Source organism: Physeter macrocephalus, chromosome 10 (assembly GCF_002837175.3).
Source record: "Physeter macrocephalus isolate SW-GA chromosome 10, ASM283717v5, whole genome shotgun sequence".
In the NCBI taxonomy this organism is placed as follows: Eukaryota; Metazoa; Chordata; class Mammalia; order Artiodactyla; family Physeteridae; genus Physeter; species Physeter macrocephalus.
The window spans coordinates 27,646,782-27,665,511 of NC_041223.1; the positions used below are offsets into that span (position 1 = coordinate 27,646,782).

Here is an 18,730-nt window from a genome sequence, read left to right on the forward strand (position 1 = left end):
AGAATCCGCCTGCCAATGCAGGGGACGCGGGTTCGTGCCCCGGTCTGGGAGGATCCCACATGCCGCGGAGCGGCTGGGCCCGTGAGCCATGGCCGCTGGGCCTGCGCGTCCGGAGCCTGTGCCCCGCAACGGGAGAGGCCACAACAGTGAGAGGCCCGCATACCGGGGAAAAAAAAAAAAAAAAAAGAAGTAGTTCTCAGTGAATCAGGAAGTAATTAATTAGTAAGACCCTTGGTTATGTACAAGTTGTGAAAAACACTATAGTGAGTGGAAAAAAAGTGGGGGGGGAGTCCTTTGCTGCATAGAAATCAGAGTATAAGAAATGCTACAGTTTGTGGTAGATGTCATAAGAGCAGCAATGAGCCCTGAAGAGATGAAGCTTCTGGAGAAGACCTTAAGGGCAGTGTTCCTCCATATGCCATCAGTGGATCACTTGGGACCAGAATCACCTGGGAAGTTTGTTTAAAATGCAGATTACTGGGCCCCATCCTAGAAGAAGTGGAAATGAATTAGGGTTGGAGCCCAGCAATCTGTGTTTTCATGAGGCTACTGCCTTAAAGGATGGATCTGTTTGGATAAAAAAAAAGGATAGCAATTTTCCCAGCAAGGCAACCAAGGAGCAAAGAGATGGGGGAAGTATGGTTTGTTTAGGAGGTGCAGTAAGGAGAAAGGTCTCCAGGGAGAATGAAGAGGCTGTTTTGGAGAGCAATGCAGAGCAAGACCAAATAAAGATATTAAGGCCAAGTTTAGGTAGGACTTATTTCACTTAGCATAATATTCTCTAGGTCCATCCATGTTGTCACAAATGGCAAGATTTCATTATTTTTTATGGCTGAGTAATATTCCATGGCCTATATATACCACACCTTCTTTATCCATTCATCTATTGATATGGACACTTAGGTTACTTCCATATCTTGGCTATTGTGAATAATGCTATCTGTTACTTTTAATATGTGTTCTTAGAGTATTTTTTTTAATTTATTTAATCATTCAGTAAATATTTATTGAGCACATACGATGTGCTTTTTCTCTGAGTAAACTTTTAATTTGGGCCTGAGAATTTCTTTAAAACCATGGGCTTTTAACATTGGAAGGAAGGAACCTTGAAGATCAACTTCTTCATGTTTTAGGCAAGAGAAAACTGAAATCCAAACGAAATTGTTCAGGTCTCACTATGGGAAAACCCAGATCTCTGTGTACCACCCTGAGTGATGTCAGAGGACAAATTTACCATGGGTTTGTCCTCATCCTTTTCCTTCCATGAAAGTCAAGTCAGTTCAGATCCATTTCAGTAGATTTGTCTCCAGAAATGAATAGCTCTGGAGAGATTTAATGGGAGCAGAAATACAGAATCTCTAATATCAAATATTTAGAGGAAACAAAATGTTCTGAATTTATTGTTTTTCCCTTAAAAAGTAACATTTTAATTGATATACCACCGTAGTGTCCTCCAGGTTTATGCTCTATATTTTGTTTGGACACTTTTGCCAACAATGTTAATAACTCACCTTAAAAATGTGTTTAGCTATCATGGCTGAAGGAAGCATCATATTTTTAAAAGTTTTGTGGGATTTATTTTTCCCTGAAATGAGGAAGGAGCATATATATGTAAAGAAGAAAGGAAGCATTCCATCATTGAACCATATTTTTTGAGTTGTATATTTTCATTCAGCCTTTTTTTTAAGTCTTACCTAAATAGATTATGAACTCTTCAGACACAAGGTCGGCTGCTTATTTGATCCCTGACATCCTTTTACTGACTCAGTGTGATATGCCTGTGAGGCATATCTTTCATCAACTATCAGTCTTTGGGATTTTCTCGCAAATCCTTTGAACACTTACAGAACCAATGCTATGTTGAAACAAATGAAGTCACGCGCTTTTTTTTTTCGTAAATTTTTTAAAATTTTATTTATTTAATTTATTTATTTTGGGCTGCATTGGGTCTTCGTTGCTGCGTGCGGGGTTTCTCTAGTTGCAGCGAGCGGGGGCTACTCTCTTGCAGTGCGTGTGCTTCTCATTGCAGTGGCTTCTCTTGTTGTGGAGCACGGGCTCAAGGCGCACAGGCTTCAGTAGTTGCGGCACGTGGACTCAGTAGTCGTGGCTCATGGGCTCTAGAATGCAGGCTCAGTAGTTGTGGCACACGGGCTTAGTTGCTCCGTGTCCTGTGGGATCTTCCCAGGCCAGGGCTCAAACCCGTGTCGCCGGCATTGGCAGGCGGATTCTTAACCACTGCACCACCAGGGAAGCCCAAGACACACACTTTTGATCTGGAGGATATCACGTTTTAATGAGAGAGAGACAGATGGTACTGTGGGTTTGAGGGCATCACATGGCTATCAGCATTGAGATGTGATGCATGCACTCTTCTGCAGTAATAATATACCAAACTAGAGGGCTGTTCCAGTTCCCAAAGAGTAGAATTCAGTGCATCTTCTCTGGCCTCGTTGTTTGCATATTACGTTATGCTAAAAATTTAAGTAATATTTTTTTCCTGAAAATTTGAGAAAAGCAAAGACCATGGTTGGTTAATTAAAACCAAAGACCCCCGGGCTTCCCTGGTGGCGCAGTGGTTGAGAGTCCGCCTGCCGATACAGTGGACACGGGTTCGTGCCCCGGTCTGGGAAGATCCCACATGCCGCGGAGCGGCTGGGCCCGTGAGCCACGGCCACTGAGCCTGCACGTCCGGAGCCTGTGCTCCGCAACGGGAGAGGCCACAAAAGTGAGGGGCCCACGTACCGCAAAAAAAAAAAACAAAAAAAACCAAAGACCCCATCCATGTTTGTTAAATGTGGGCAGTTTTTACAGCCCTAACTGTAAAGTTTTTAAACCTGCCTGTGTTTGGTTTCCCTCATTTTTCTTTCTGAAGCTGCAAGAGAAATAATCTGGTTAGAGAGAGAAGAGCGGGCCAGGCAGCACTACGAAAAGCACCTGGAGGAGCGGAAGAAGAAGTTAGAAGAGCAGAGGCTGAAAGAGGAACGCAGGAGGGCTGCTGTGGAGGAGAAGCGGAGGCAGAGGCTCGAGGAGGACAAGGTGAGATGCTGCTCTGGGGCAAACGTGGGAGGCTCGTCTGTTTCAGAAACACAGCACGTTTTCTGTGAAGCTTCCCGTTAAGGCGCTGGGATGCACAGCAAGAATGTCTCAGAGGCAGCAGATTTACAGAGTCATAGTTTCTAGGGAGGTTGTGGTGTGGAAATCAGGTAGAGAATGGTATGATTGTCACTGTTGCCCCAGGAACTTTAAAAGCTCATTTCTCTGGTCTAGACCTATAACCTATTTATGTTTACTTCATCTACACTGAAGTCTTAAGACTACTCCCAGTAATTGCATTTCTGTAGGGCTTTACCATTTACAAACGTTTTCTCATAGATTGTCTCATTTAACTCTTACTCAATCCTTGAGTAAGTGTTGTCAGTTTTTGTGAAAATGGACATTTAGACTCAGAATAGGTGAGTTACAGAAAGTCGTACAATCCATTAAGTTGTGGGGTTGGGATTACCCACATCCGTAGATACCAGATGCTGTTTTTAAAATACAGTACCACATGTGTTTAAGCTAAGACCTGCACTACCAGGCTTATGTGAGTTGATGAAAGCATCACACTCCCAGTAGTAATAGTAATCGTCATTTATTTAAGTACCTGCTGTATGCCAAGCGCTTTATCAACTGGAACCTAATAATTTCAGTAACCCCCCACCCAGGTTGATATTACTCTCACCTTAAGGTGTAGGACTTGGGAAGTTTAAGTAGTACCTCTCACTCCACTCTGCCTTAAGTGGAATATTGCTCAGACAACCAGGTGGAATCTAATCATCAGCTCCTCTCTTCCCTTTAAGGAACGCCATGAAGCCGTTGTACGACGTACAATGGAAAGGAGCCAGAAGCCAAAACAGAAGCATAACCGGTGGTCATGGGGAGGTCCTCTCCACGGGAGCCCCAGTATCCACAGCGCAGGTAAACAGACAGTAACCGCTTTCAAAAATCACTATTTTTTTCCGGACAGTCCAAGTCACAGTTGCTTTTTTATTCTGTGTTTGCAAAACAAACATCCTGCGGAAATAATTAAGTTACACTTAAACAATGCTTCTACTGTTTGAGGATAAGAGGGTGATGGAGGTAAGAAGATAAGGTTCCCTCCCTCCACACAGGCTGATTTTCTCGTCCTTTACAAAATTCTTTAAAGAAATGGAAATCTATGCAATGTTTCTAAACAACTACTTTCAACTCTACATTATTTTAAGTAATTCATTTGCATAGTGGTTTCAGGATTATGGAATAGGTTAACCAGTTTCGTCTTTTTCTCTGGAAGAACCATAGCAATATTGACAATCAGAATCAATACTATGAGCTTATGTATTCTGACCCTAAAGTATATGCAACACTAAGGCTCTTCAAGAGAAAATACAGATTTCTGAAGCTAGAAATAGTAGATGTCCAAGCAAATGGATGTTCCCTTGTTCTTGAATTGACATAAAATCATACTGAAATTTGGATTTAGTGAAAGGCTTTATTTTTGTACTGTAAATTCAATACACCTTGAATTTTATATAGTGTGTCAGTTCTTTTTCATTTGTGTGAGTCTAATAAGCTTTTTTTTTTTTTTTTTAATTTACTTTGAAAAATCATTGTCTTACATTCTGTCCCCAGGTGGTTTTGTTGAGTCATCATTCACCTTTCTCGATTTAGCAGGACTGGACCACCACTTCACAACTTTTGGTGGTACTAGAAAACCTGGTACAGACATCCTTGTGATTTGCTGACTGCCTGACCTGTAGCTAGCACCTCAGACCTAGGGCCAGTTCATCAATAGCTGAACCATCACCACCTTAGTCATAATGCATGCTTAATATCCTGTTGCATAGACCTAGATCTGGGACGTGGCACAGTGTTTCTCAAGTGTTGATAATATGACTCAGGTGACTTAAAGGTATTGAAATAAAGTAATTACATGTGCTATGTTTACTTTCTTTTTAAATGATCATTTTGGATAAAACCTTAAAAAAATGTTTTTTCACTAATAAATCACCAGGGATCAAAGTACATCCAGTGTGGCTTTATCCATCCGACCGCCCCATCAGTACAGCTGTTGCCACTTTCAGTTTTAATCTGAATAACTATGGATTTTCGTTTGCTTTATTCTCTTTCATTCCTAACATTCAGTGTATCTTCTATAACCCCTTCATTTAAAAAGATCTAAAAGCATGTTGCCACAACTTTGCAGTGAACCAAATTTGAAAGCATGTTTTTTTCCCTTGGCTCTTCATGACCCAGTGGTATTTGCTGTAGGGCACATATCAAATCTGTGGTCATAAGGATCATTTAATGTGATATTTCATTCTAGGGATAATTTTGCATATTTGTTCCATGCAAAACTGTCATGGTATATACTTTTATAACCTTACTTATTTTTCTTTTACCTGGCTTCATGTTTTACATGTGTACGTTACACATGTAAACCTGTTACAGATTTTCAAAACATTTTTGAGGGGCTCTCAAGTTACTTAGCTTTACTTCTTGCTTCCACACTCAGTTCAATATATGACCTTTGTTATTGCCACTCAGAGCAAGAGAAACCAGCGTTGTATTTGTGAGCTGTTGGATAAAATCCTTTTTTATAAGGTTTGTGAATTAGAGAAAATTGCTCTTATACTGGAACAGAGTAGTTTGAAAATAATGGGAATTTGCCAAAATTCTCAAAGGTCAGAATGATCTGCTGAGATCTTGAGAGCAGTGACCAGGTCTTGCTTATTTTGAGTACCCCTTACTTCACAACAATGCCTAGCTTGTGGTAGGCACAACAAACAAATCCTAGAAGTTGAATTTAATCCCGATTAAATCAGCGTGTTGTCTCACTGCTCCCACATGAGCTCGCACTGCTTTGTAAAACTTTATACGTTTTAAACCGATTCTTCATAAATCTTTTTGTGGATCTGTGTTTTGTTCAGAGAGGAAAAGAAAAAGATTAAAAATTCTTATATGTTAAGTAATATAATAAATATGTATTATATCTCCATAATTTTAATGATGCATGATAGGCCTGCATGTAGACACAATTTCCCCCCAACTGAAGCTTAACATGTAAAGCAATATCAGAAAATGTATTGCTATAAGATCTCCTAGAAATGACTTTCATTTTCCTTCCTTGTGCCCTTGAACCTCACATTTTATCATTAAGATGTTCCTTTTGACATTTTACCCTAAATCTTTTCTTTGTTAGGATTGCCCTAAGAGCCCATCAGTTAAGTGTAAATTTGAGTCACAGAAATGATGTTTGGTTACTTTCCTTTTAATAATTAAATTGCTTCATGTAAGTCAAGGATACTTCAATAAATAAAAAAAATTTTAATTAAATTGCTTCAACCGTAAAGATGAGTCCCTGTAGAAGACAGGAATGTCTGATGTTGGTGGAAGACTTGCTTATCCCCTGCACACTGTAAATAATGGCCCCAAATGGTTATTCTGTGGGGGAAATTTTAACATTTTTACCACCAGGGTTAGTTAGACCAGTGGGAACGGGGTTTGAAGGCCTCTCCCACGAGGAATATTTTGGTTTGTTTTCGGTTTTAGAAGAAGCTAACCATAGAAAATAAAATAAAATATGGCAAAACCCCTTTAACTTTGGCTATTATAGGCCAGAAAAACTCCCTGCATCCTACGTAAATATAATGATGAGATTTTTAGACTTTTCCTTATACACAGTTTTATTCAGGGAACGTGATTTATGCTAGTGAGTGTGGTTATAGCTTAGTTCCACTGTACAGAGAGCAAACTATCAGAGCTGATTTTTGCCTTTTATACAGCTATTATTTCTCTTCTGACTTGAACTTTAAGAATTACCCTAAAATTATCCAACAGCAATAAGAATATTATTAATAAACTTAAAGAGAAAGAATTCTGATTTTCTTTGCATTGCTGCCAGTTTTGTTAGGCAAGTTTGTGGGTTGATTCTACATCTGTAAACCGCACTAAACTCTGTGTTATAGGCACAGAGGTGTGGTTATTAGTATACTTTAAAAATAGAAGTGCTCTGGGGGCCATCCTTTCCACACCTAAAAGTGTTTCTTTTTCCTTCTTTTTAATCTGTTTTTCTATAATGAACTTTAATGCCCTGGGTAAAATGACCACAAGCAAAGGTATCAGCAGACGCACAGAACCTGGTGTTCTTTTTATTCTAGTGTTTGCGTTCTAGCTTAGCAGCACTATTACTACCCCATTGTTCACACTTTGGGAAATGATGAAGGCGTTCACTTTTATGGGCCCCTTTTTGCTTCACAGTCTCCTTCCATTATTTTCGTTGCCCTCCGCTGGCTTTCCTTTGGTCTGCCTACATTTGTTGTATTATAACAATATGCTTGAATTTCCCTAGCTGACTAACTGGTGAGCTGAATAGTTATTTTATCTTTTTATTTTCCTGTAAGAAAAATGAGTATTATTTCTAGCCTTTAAGTTACCTTTAAAATGTCCACTTAGAAAACTGTGCCATAGTAAAGATCTAGTCATAGCGCTGAAAGCATCCAATCCTAGTTTTTCCTTCCATCAGTGAACTAGGAAATTGCAATCCTGCATGCTGGCTGTCAATTAGCATTATCTCCATTTGTTTTAGATCCAGACAGGAGGTCAGTTTCCACCATGAATCTTTCGAAACATGTTGATCCCGTCATTAGCAAGCGGCTCTCCTCTTCATCTGCAACTTTACTAAATTCTCCAGATAGAGGTACAGTCAAAAGGCAAACAAAAAAAGTGTTCTGTTATTTCCTTAATGCTTTTTTTTTTCTGGATGTTTACAGATAAAAATAAGCATCTGAAGTTGCTTTCCCTACGTTTCTTAAATAGGAAGAAAAAAACTTCAGAGTAAAAAAGCAATAAACGTCTGAGCAGCATTTTCCTTGCGACACGAACGGTTCTCATTTTAGAACTTGGCTGAATGATTGCATTTAGCAGTGATGAAAGCGGTGCTTCTCTCAAGTTTTTAGTACATGAGTTTACAGCTCCAGAAATCACCCACTTATCCACCAACATGCAAATAATCTTTGTTATGAACATTTATTTCACTTCAATCAGATTGTCTTTGACTTTTCATCTGTACTTGGGGAATTCCAGGCTTTAACTTTCTAAAAGACCTTTTTAAACGATTCATGTTGGTAGATTTCATTTTGCTAATTTATTTCTCCTTTAACCAAACCTTTCTTACTGCATTTCTTGTGTGTGCGTGACTGGTTTCCCGGTGTCCATTCATTTAAAGGGATTTGGCCTAACTTCAAGAATATCATTATTTAAGCCTCCTAAAAATTTCAATATGCATAGTCCTCCAATTAACATTTTATTTGAATTTTGAGTTTTATTCATCCCATGGATTTACAGTACATGAATGTTGAGTTACTTATAAAATGAAAGTTTTATTTTATATATTTACATATCATAGAATGAAAAATCAAGCTTTTAAGATAAGCCACTTGTTTTACATAACTAAAATGATTTTAAATTTAAAAAACCAAAGAATTATTGTGCAATATAAAAACACATACTCTTTGCAAGTAACAAACTGTGGTTACTTTGAGTGCTTTATTGAGAAACTGATTGGTTTTGAAGTGTTTATAGTCTTTAAAAAGAATGTAATGTGTGCATGTTCTATATGTGTGTATGTGTATTTGTATATTTTGTACTGTATCAAAGTTATGGTGTCATTGTTATGTACAATATAATGCGTTGATGTTACAATTAATCTCTTAAAGCAGTAAATGAACAACTGCCTATTCTTGCCTTTCAACCTAAATCATTTTTTTTAACCTAGTTTGCCTAAATCATTGATATTAGACATGTAGTCAAATTAACGGCCTTTCATATGTTAGAGAAAAGTATTATGAATGGAAGTTCCTTTCATAAGTAGCCTTTATTTTCAAACCAATTCCCTTAAAATAACGTAAAATATAGCATGCTATTCTTAACAGTTGTGTGTTCATCTTTTCTTTGGAATTGATCACTTAGCACTTGAATTTTATATTTTTATGAACATGGGTCTAAGACAAACTGTAACTGGGACTCACGGTAGTTTTCAGTTAAACCTTGGCTTATTGCCTCCTACAATCCCATAGCCGAAACGGGGGCAAGGTTGGGGGTAGGCAGATGGGCAATAAACGGAACAGAGTACTGTCCACACTTCTGTGGATCGACAGTGCTGTGTCAACTAGAAAGAAGATGTTTTGTAGACTCTGCATGACAGTATCTGATTGGATATTCTTAAGTAATTGGATCTTAGAACTGGGAAAAATTTGTTGCTTGGCTCATCTACTTCAGTTGGGGTAATAGAGTCCCTAAGAGGTGAAGGGCCTGACTTCATATCCTACAAGTTAATCGCTGGAGAAGAGGGACTAGAACAGAGATCACCAGCTCCCAACTCATGTTGTTGCTGCGCTGCATTAGTAGTTCTCTCCTTCATGGATGTCCTTCCTTACATCAGTCCTGACTCCACGCACTCTTCCTTTGCGTGAGGTTAAGGGTCAGGGGCAGTTCATAGCTGGGGCCAGGAAACTGCCCCTTGAATCACGGTGCAGGCCTATACAACCCAATGCTAAGCTGGACTAAAAGGATAAGGGGGAGAGCACTAAATTTACGGGTTCCATGTCTCCTCCCCCCCTTATCAGAAGAACTGTGAGCCAGTTCTGGTCTAACTGATGAGGTCAGCCTGGAAGAAAGATCCGCTTCATCCAGGGGCTCCCATGTGGTCCAGGAAGCAATTTTTTTCTTTTTTTTTTTTTTTTTTTTTTCAAGTTAGGCAGAACCCTAGCACAGTGAGAGGGCTCTGTCTTTTAATGAGAATAGAAATCTTCTGCATTTGAACTTATCTAATTTAGAGATTTAAGTAATTTAGTTAGTATAATTTCTTTTCTGCTATCTATTTTTTAAATTCGATTATGCTTTATTATCAAAGTAGAGAGCATTCTTATCAAATTATTAGAGGCTTTTACAGTCTGATCATAGAGAGTGTACACCATTACTAGATTGTTTGAGCTTTCTCAGCCCTACAGCACAGGCCTTAAAGCTGATATTAAATTGAAGCTCTGATACTATTAAAGTTGACATTCAGCTGGAATGCTCTGCTGGTTATTCAAAATGCTGGAATATTGCCATACCAGTTGGTAAATATCCACTTCCCCGAGCTGTGCTTCCCCAGGCCCTACAGAGGGTTATCTACTAGCTCTACTAGTAGAGATCTACTGGTGCCTTGCCCAACCAGTTTTTAAATATTTTGATCATCACACCTGAATATAGTGTCACATAAACTGATAAAATGCCCGAGTTAAAGGAAACCTCTGATTACCAAAGATTTCTGTAATCGCTGCAACAGAGAGAATATTGCCCCTGGAAATTTTTGCATTAAAAATGTGTATTGCGTATTATCTTAAGCTTCCTGCTTAACCAGCTTTCTTCTCAAGGAAGAAGAATAGGGCGTTTGAAAAAAGTAAGAAGGAAATTGGCTACTCTTTGCTGAAAATTAGTTCATACATTTTTTTCCCCAGAATCTAGATTGGAGGACATGGTGGAGGACCTAAAGCTGAATCCTGCCCACGTGTTCTGTTTGACTGGAGCAGAGGTTTTTTGTTCCTGTTTTAGATCTAATTAATTGCCATCATATTAAAAAATGTAAGATTTCATATAACATTTAGGTCAGGATGTGGCAACACTTGCCTGATTTCTGCATGGCACCCATCATCTGGAACTGAATAGTGATTTCCTGCTTGTGAAGGAACAGGGTAGCACAGATATCTCTAATGTTTGGTTGCCTCCTTGGACCAGATGGTCTTTTATGGGAATTGTCAATATCTCATTTTAAGTGCTTAAGTAGGATCAATACTATAGTTGTTTCATGAGAATTAATACCTTTCCTTCGGGAGCTTATCATCTCAAGATCAGGCCCCTCTAGGTTAAAAAAAAAACAAACAAAAAACAATAAAGTAACTCTCCTGTGCTAACCTTTATTAAAAAGTTATGTAAGAGATCTATTTCTCTCTTGCTCAGAGCATAGTTATGAATGTGATAGAAGTGGAAACGTTTCTCCTCACAAAATCTTTCATTCACAGTTTCGAAGTTATAAAACAAATCTCTTTGGATTTGCTTTAAACACCAGTCAGAGAGTGTTTAATGATCTTCATTTGAGGCAGATTCTTTGGTTGATGCCTTAAAGACCAACAGAAATAAAGTAATTGAGCTTCTCAATCAAGGGGAAAAAAAGACATGGCTTTTCATTGATAAACCATCTCTGCAGTTCTAAGCCAGTCATCCTACAGAGTTTATCTAAGAAAAGGAAACATTCACCTCTTCTTCCCTTTATCATCTACTGAAAATACAATTTTGGTGAAGACTTTAATTTAATCCTAATCACTTTTCCCAGTGATTTAATTCTCTGAATGTATTCTAATTTTAGGTTAGACTGTATTCTGCTGTTGATACACACACACACACACACACACACACACACACACACACACACACACACACACACACACACACACACTGCCATACTATAGTTTATAATAACACTTATCCTACTGTGCATTTTACTAACTGTAACTATAACAATCGTTTTTATAACAGATCTTTTTATTTGTCAGCAGATTTAATTTAACCATGAAGACTCTCCCAATAAACAGAAATTCTAATAAAGAATTCACTAATTCTTGAATTCACCAGCACCTTGATCAAAATATTAAAATAAAGTCCAATAATTAACGTACTTATTGGAGGTTGGTCCTTCCTTTCAAATAGGAGCGGATATTTTCTACAACAGCCTTTAACATCGGATGGCTTCTATTAACTAAAACTAATTTCCTAGAATTCAGAAGTCATTTCTTTAAAATATAACATATATAAAAAATTATTATAAGGACAGTTGCTCCAGAGACCAGAGGACTTGCACCTGCTGTTTATGGTGCAGAACAGAAATGGCCTTGTCAGGTTAAGACAGTTTGAAAGGCTTTTATAAGCGACTTGGAAGTGTATTCTAAAATAGAGATACAGTCCTCCCTCAGTATCCGCAGAGGGTTGGTTCCAGGAGCCACCGCAGATACCCAAATCCTCAGATGCTCAAGTTCCATAGCGAGCCCTCCGCATCTGCCGGTTCTGCATCCATGGATACCGAGGGCCAACTGTATATTTATTGGGAAATATAAAATGTGGAAAAATCCACGTATAAGTGGACCTGCTCAGTTCAAACCTGTATTGTTCAAGGGTCAAGTGTATATGATCACTTTATTTTAGTGATATTTGTAGGATTTTGCAAGCTTCTTTCCTGATATCTTTGGAAAGTAGCTTCTATATTTTCATGGACCATCACCAGAAGCTAACAGTATAAGCAAAGTAATTAATTTATAATTAGCTTGCATTTCCTAACAGTGGTCTTGCGAAGCCCCAGTACAATTTGGGACTCCACTTCACTGCATCCTTTTAAATTTATTTTCTTGGTTCTTCACACACCCACTAGTAATTTCTGACATTATGATTATATTGGATTTTGGCTTTTCTATCTTAATTTTATCTTCAGCTTTACCCTTATCCTCCATCAGAATTTTTATGTTGTTGCCAAACCAGGGACCTGAAAGAACTTGCTTGCTGAATGGAAAAGTCAAAAGAAAAATTTATATAGAACTTTGCATGAGTCCTCTTTCACTTTATTATATCTAATTTCCTCCAGTTGCCCAAGTAGCAATTCATGGAGATGTAGCAAAATTTAATGGAGACCTTTTCTCTATCCACATATTTCCAGTCTTGCATTAAGCTGGCAAAGCCTTTGTTGAAGTTGACATTCAGGGTACTTAGGACGCCTTTTGGCTGAGGTGTGTGCTGTCTGCTCACCGCCCATCCTGATGAGGGCAGATGGGTTCGACAGACTCAGGGATACATGCCAAACCTGCTGGAAATGGTTCTTCTGCTTTGTTACCTGTTGGATCCGTAGGAGGGTGGTTAGCAAAATCTGTGTCCATAGAACTAATATAGAACCTGCCACAAACTTAACATCTTGAAGAGAGGCACCTTATGGAATAGCTGCTCCTTTGAGCAGAGTCCCTCCTGCCCTGATTCTCCACCAGCTTCCTCCCCGGACAGCCTGGTCTCTGTCGAGGTCTCTCGCGAAGGCCCGGCGTGTGGGAGCGATAGGGGCGATGCCTTGCACCCCCTCGCCCCTGGAAAGAATGCTTCTAACATCTCACTTATGTGGTGACGTTTAGCTCGCCGCCTGCAGCTCAGCCCATGGGAGAGCAGCGTGGTTAACAGATTGCTGACGCCCACACATTCGTTCCTGGCCAGAAGTAAAAGCACAGCTGCCTTGTCTGGAGATACAGGTAAAACTGTCAAGGTGCAACTTTCTCCGTGAGGTGAAGTCCTCCTTTAGAAGCATCTCTAAGCCATCCATTTTCATCTAATCCCATCTCAATTTTTCCCATCGTGTGCTTCTCCTCCTCCCGGTGGAATGGCGTTGGAAATGTGTCTGTTGGTGTTGGTTTCATGCCTCTGGTATCGTTTCCTCTGAGCATCCGTCTTAGCATCTTATCTGGACACCAGATGCCGGGCAGGTAAAGGATGCCCCTCCCTGTGATCAGATGGCTTCAGAGGCTTCTGTCTGTTCATAGTGTTACCAGAAAATCCTATCCCTTACCCACCTTTCTTTGCCCCTGCATCTGAGCAGATGATCAAAGGTAGAAATAATTTAATATCTAATACTAATTTGTGGGCCTGGGGATAAACTCAAAGCACAAGCCGATTTACGCATAGCGTTTCATAATGTAGCTGTGGACTAGACACTTATCCTCCCTGAGCTAGTCTTTTATCTGTAATTGAGGAATAGTACCCTTTCAAAACTCTATAAAGAGTTGTGCAGAAGGCTAATTACAGTGTTCTTATTTGCTACATACTTTGAAAATATGTAAAATGTGCCAAGTACTAGTCATTATAATTAGTTATAACTCCTCTACTTTTTTGAAATATAAAACACCCCTGAATGAGCCAATTAGTTTAATGAGAAGTTAGTATAGAGTCTACATCTAACTGGAAAGAAAGATACATATTAGGCTTTTGGCAGTGTCTCTCTCATGGTGAGTTGATTTTGACTTTCCCAAATATCTCTGGGCACAATTGGTGTATCTATGTAACCAGCCCCCATGTTTGGCACATGGGAAATTGCATAGCCTCTTCATAAAGCTCCCTTTAAAAAGGCTTTGCCTCTGCAAGCCTCTTCATGTTCACTAGCCCTCTTTTTTAATAACAATTCTTGGTGGTTTTATGATATCTTTCATCTATGGTGTCCAATGAGCTAGTATCAACCCGAATTCTCACAGTACCCCTGGGAGGCAGTCAAGAAAGCAAGTGCAGGCATTCCCACCTGCCTGTGGAAAACAAGAGATTGACAATAAGTGAGTTTATACCAGAGGCACTTAGAAAATTGGTGGACTAGGTCTTAAATGTGCTTCTATCCTCGGCACCCTCGTGATGCTCTCTGTACCATTGTGCGTTCAACTAGCTGGACCACAGTGATCTGCGTTTTCTATAAAGTAACTCTCCTGTCAACTGTCACATTGCATCTGAGATTTTTCTGAAGGAAAAACTACAGTTTATTTCAAGCTACTTTATTTTTATGTCCATTTTGTCATACTTTCATATAAGTTATGAAAGCTTTTCTTTACGTCCAGCTAATTGAAAAACCTTTAAAACTGCTTTTCAGTCCTAACTCATAGGATCTAAATAGTTTATGGTTCTCATGCTTCTTAACCTCCACATTATATGTTGTTTCATATGAAAGGACTGCCTCACAGCTAAAAAATTGTCTTTCTTTGCTATTTCTGTCATCACTAACTTTTGTCAATTCTTTCACTCTTCCTCTAGTCTCTTCCAACACCATTTCCTCATTTTCCACCCATTCGACTTGCCCAGCTTCCCACCTTCTTTCTTTGTTATGCTCAACCAAGGTGCTTTTTAATCTGCTAACTGGCTCTTCTTTACTTTGCAACTTTTCCATTCTCCTTTTCACAAATTGATACATTTTTGTAATGTATTTTAGGTGTGAAGCAATGCATACATAGCCTTTACCTGAGTTGCCTGTTTTATTAATACATTCCTTAGATCATTGTTACCTATTATTGCATTGATAACAGCTTATATTTAATGAACCAAAACTGTTGTGTTTAGAAATTTCCATTTGAAATTATTCATGTAAACGTCTCCTACACTTATCTCCTCAAAAACATTTTTCCCATCACTTTTATTTTTCCATCTGCTCTCCTTGATTATTTTTTCTTGTCTTCCCATTTTAGTGTCGTCCCTTGAGTTTACCTCATATCCAGTTGCCATTGGCAAGAGGATGACCTACATCCAGAGCCAGGGTGACAGTAGCAGATCAAAACAGCCATCCTTACTCCTAGGGTGTTTGGTGATTGCAAATTCCCAGAACAAGTAATAAGAGCAGTTGAAAATTGGAAATCAGAGTCTCACATGTTTCATTGTGACCACTGCTTTGGGTTGATTTTTTTCTTGCCCATTTTAAAAAATACATTCAAGATACGTGTGATTATTAGGAACTCAGGATTAAATGAGTTTAACACATGTAAAATGTTGCGAATAGTACCTGCACGTAGTAGGCACTCAATAAATGTTGTTATTACTCTACTATGTAATTATTCTCTCTGCTGCACTCCAACCACTTGAACCGCATTATCTTTTCTCTGCAGCCATTATTTCACATAGAAAATCCTGAATACGTTAAATTAATGCACGCTTGCTACCAATAGTAGAAAGAAATACAGATATTGTGGAAGGCTTTCTCAAAGACATTTCCATAAAAGAAATTTTATGTTTAATAAAACTACTTTGGGATATGGAGGGCACTCTAGGAGGGAAAAGAAAACAACAGTCACATATTGCTCTTCCTATTTCTTCAGAAGGGCAAGATTATTAGCATAATTGATTTAAAGGTTTCAGGTTTTTCAGTAGTTGCTGTTAAGAACAGCGATGAATTCTATGAAATGTAGTATCCTTAGAATTAGCCAGACGATGTTTCTCGAAGAATTAAATTTGAGGATTTTTGTATGGACTGCATTAGGTAGGTTTAAGGGTATTTTTTTCCTTTCCTTCACATTAACTCAGCACTATAATAAAGAATGAACCAGAGGCATGATGAGATTGGTTACATCCACGGTGGTCTCAGGAAATGCTCCAAGGAAGGGCTCCACAGATACCCCTGAAATTATTACTTTCCACTAGAGGGAAAAGAAATCATATTTCTGTGCTTCATTCCTTTTTCAGTGTCAGACCCATGGCCTCAGAGCGGGGCTGTCATCTAGGGTTTCTTGATCCTTGAGCAGTTAATGGCCTCTGGCTGTGCCCTGGGCTGTGTGTGCCTCTCTTGGTCATTAATCCCACAGAAGTGCCTTGTGCCAGGATGTTCTTCTTTAAAGGCATTTGATTGGCTTGGAAGAGGTTTGCATTAATGAACTCTTTCTTTGTCTGGGAAGGGCAAATGCTTTGTTGTAGCACTTGAGAAAAGGTTGTTTTCAAACAGTTTTCCCTGTGATCACAATAAGCCAAATGAGGAGAGGGTCTCCTTCTTCACCACACAAAGGAAACTTCCTTCACGATTAAGGTCTGAGGCAAAGCTTTATGTCAATTTGGAAGTAAGACATATACCTTTTAAGGAGAACTGAGGGAATGCAAAGTGTTTCAGCTTATGCAAGAAATAAGGGTTCTGTTTTCAGATGATGGGAGAAGAGAGTGTAGTTTCCAGTCGATTCACCACCTTGACCATTCAGTGATAACCAGAAGATACTGCAAGGCATTTAATGAAAGAGAACACAGGAATAAAGATGCAATCTGATGGACTTTCTGTCTATAGACTAAACCAAAAAAACACTTAAATATTTTTAACTATAATTCTGAAATTGAGATTACCTTGAATTTGTCCTGTTAACTTTTGAGTTTTTAACTTATTAATACTATTATATTCAGTTGACCTAACAGTTTCTTTAAAGGATTGCTACAATGGCTAGGGTTGGGTAAAGTCATTTAATAACATGGTCCAACTACATAGCATTCCCCTCAGCAGTCATGTTTAATTGTCTTATTTTTTGCTGGAAAACAAGATTTCTGGATGAGATCTGAAAATGAACCTTGGAACATTAGTACCCACATGTTTGATACCTATGCAGTGTTCTGTGAATTTCTTTAAACCCACTGTTACTCAGAATCACTTGATTAATGATAATGTTCCTTTGAAGGTGAATGGTCAGAAGCTACGTGGTTTTCAAAAAAATATTTCCATCTTGATAAAACTGCAACAGCTGTTCGTGATTCAACTTTATTTTTGGCAATTCTAACATATTTATGTTCCCTTCACTGTTTTAAATGATGACATCCCATTTCCCCATACGTTCTGCTGCTTGTTATGAACCATCAAATGCCTTGGCTTCTGGGGAAAACCCAGAAGCATGCATCTGATTTGCCTTTAAGTAGATAAAACATTTACAGAATTTTTTTTCTGGAAATTATTAGTTATTCTTGTAACAAGTCTTAATACCTGATAAGACTTGGTCATTTAACATCTTAAAAATTCAGTTGCTTTTTTTCCCCAGTGGTTGTTGAATTTTACTCCCCAAATAGTTGCAGTATATCTTGCTTGCCTGCTTGCTCACTTGCTGTCTTTCCGCTGTTTGTTCCATCTTAAAGCTATTAGGAAAAATCTAATTATAAACAATCCTTATCTTAAAATTATCTTAAAATGCTACTAATGTAGCATTTTACCAGAACCATCTGTTTATGGGACTATAAGACCATTGATCTCTGTAATTATTGGCTTACATCTATTATCTTTAATAAGTATTTAAATAGCCAAATAGTTTATATATTCCAGATTTTTCATTTGGACATGCCCTCCTTTTGGACACACTGTAAACTAATAGGACCGTGAGGAGAGTTGAGTATGATGGTCTGGACACCTTTAGGTAATAACATCTTCTCCCTACTTTTCTCTCTATCTCCGCTTTGCTCCTTTTCCTGATCCTGCTTTTGGCTTTCCTTCAACTGCTCCTCTGGCACTCTTGCGTGTAAAACAATCACCTGCACCCTAGTTATCCCCATGTGTCCTCGTTCAGCATCTTGCAGCCCCATCAACATCATGCCCTACAAAGCTGCACACTCTAGAAATCCGATGGAGCGACCAAAATTCTTTGTAACACCACCGGAGGGCTCCACGCGAAGGAGGACTGTTCACGGCACAGCGGTGAGTAGCTGTTGGGAGCAGCCTGGCGAGTCTGCACTGATTCTGTGCGTAGTGGACACCGCCTCGAGGTGCAGTGAGGATGTCAGCCAGGCGATGGTGACATCCATCCTCCCATCCGTCCCACCAGTCTTGAATCTGGCTGGCTGAGTGGTGCTGTCCCCACACTTCCTCCCCACTTGGCGATTCTGCTCCCCCCCTGAAAATCTGAATTTGAAGCTGAAAGTTGTTCTTTGTTCAAGCATGTCTGAGTGGCTGAACTGCCATATGGGTGCCTCCATACAAATAGTGCAATGCCAACATACTTTATTTTTGAAAGTCAGAAAACCTTTGAAGGCGAAGTGGGCCTGGACTGCTGCCTTTGCATTTTATTCCAACCCTGTCCAAAAGCTGGCTGAACTCTAAATGTGGTTCGCTAAAAAGCAAGATAAAGAATTTTTGTCTGTTTAGCTAATCCGTGTCAAGGCCCAGGTC

At 39.1% G+C, this 18,730-nt stretch overlaps 1 protein-coding gene across 4 annotated transcripts in view; it reads left to right on the forward strand.

Moving 5' to 3' along the window:
* MAP7 (microtubule associated protein 7) overlaps nucleotides 1-18,730 on the forward strand; it is a 178,393-nt gene that overhangs the window by 138,160 nt on the left and 21,503 nt on the right. Inside the window, exons 4-8 of one of the 4 annotated variants that reach the window (XM_028494406.2) lie at nucleotides 2,873-3,036; nucleotides 3,840-3,957; nucleotides 7,607-7,717; nucleotides 13,224-13,337; nucleotides 18,108-18,259. In XM_028494406.2, coding sequence (XP_028350207.1) covers nucleotides 2,873-3,036; nucleotides 3,840-3,957; nucleotides 7,607-7,717; nucleotides 13,224-13,337; nucleotides 18,108-18,259 — 659 coding nt within the window. The remainder of the gene's footprint in view (nucleotides 1-2,872; nucleotides 3,037-3,839; nucleotides 3,958-7,606; nucleotides 7,718-13,223; nucleotides 13,338-18,107; nucleotides 18,260-18,730) is intronic. The other 3 variants (XM_028494407.2, XM_028494408.2, XM_024122595.3) reach the window with 3 other exon arrangements.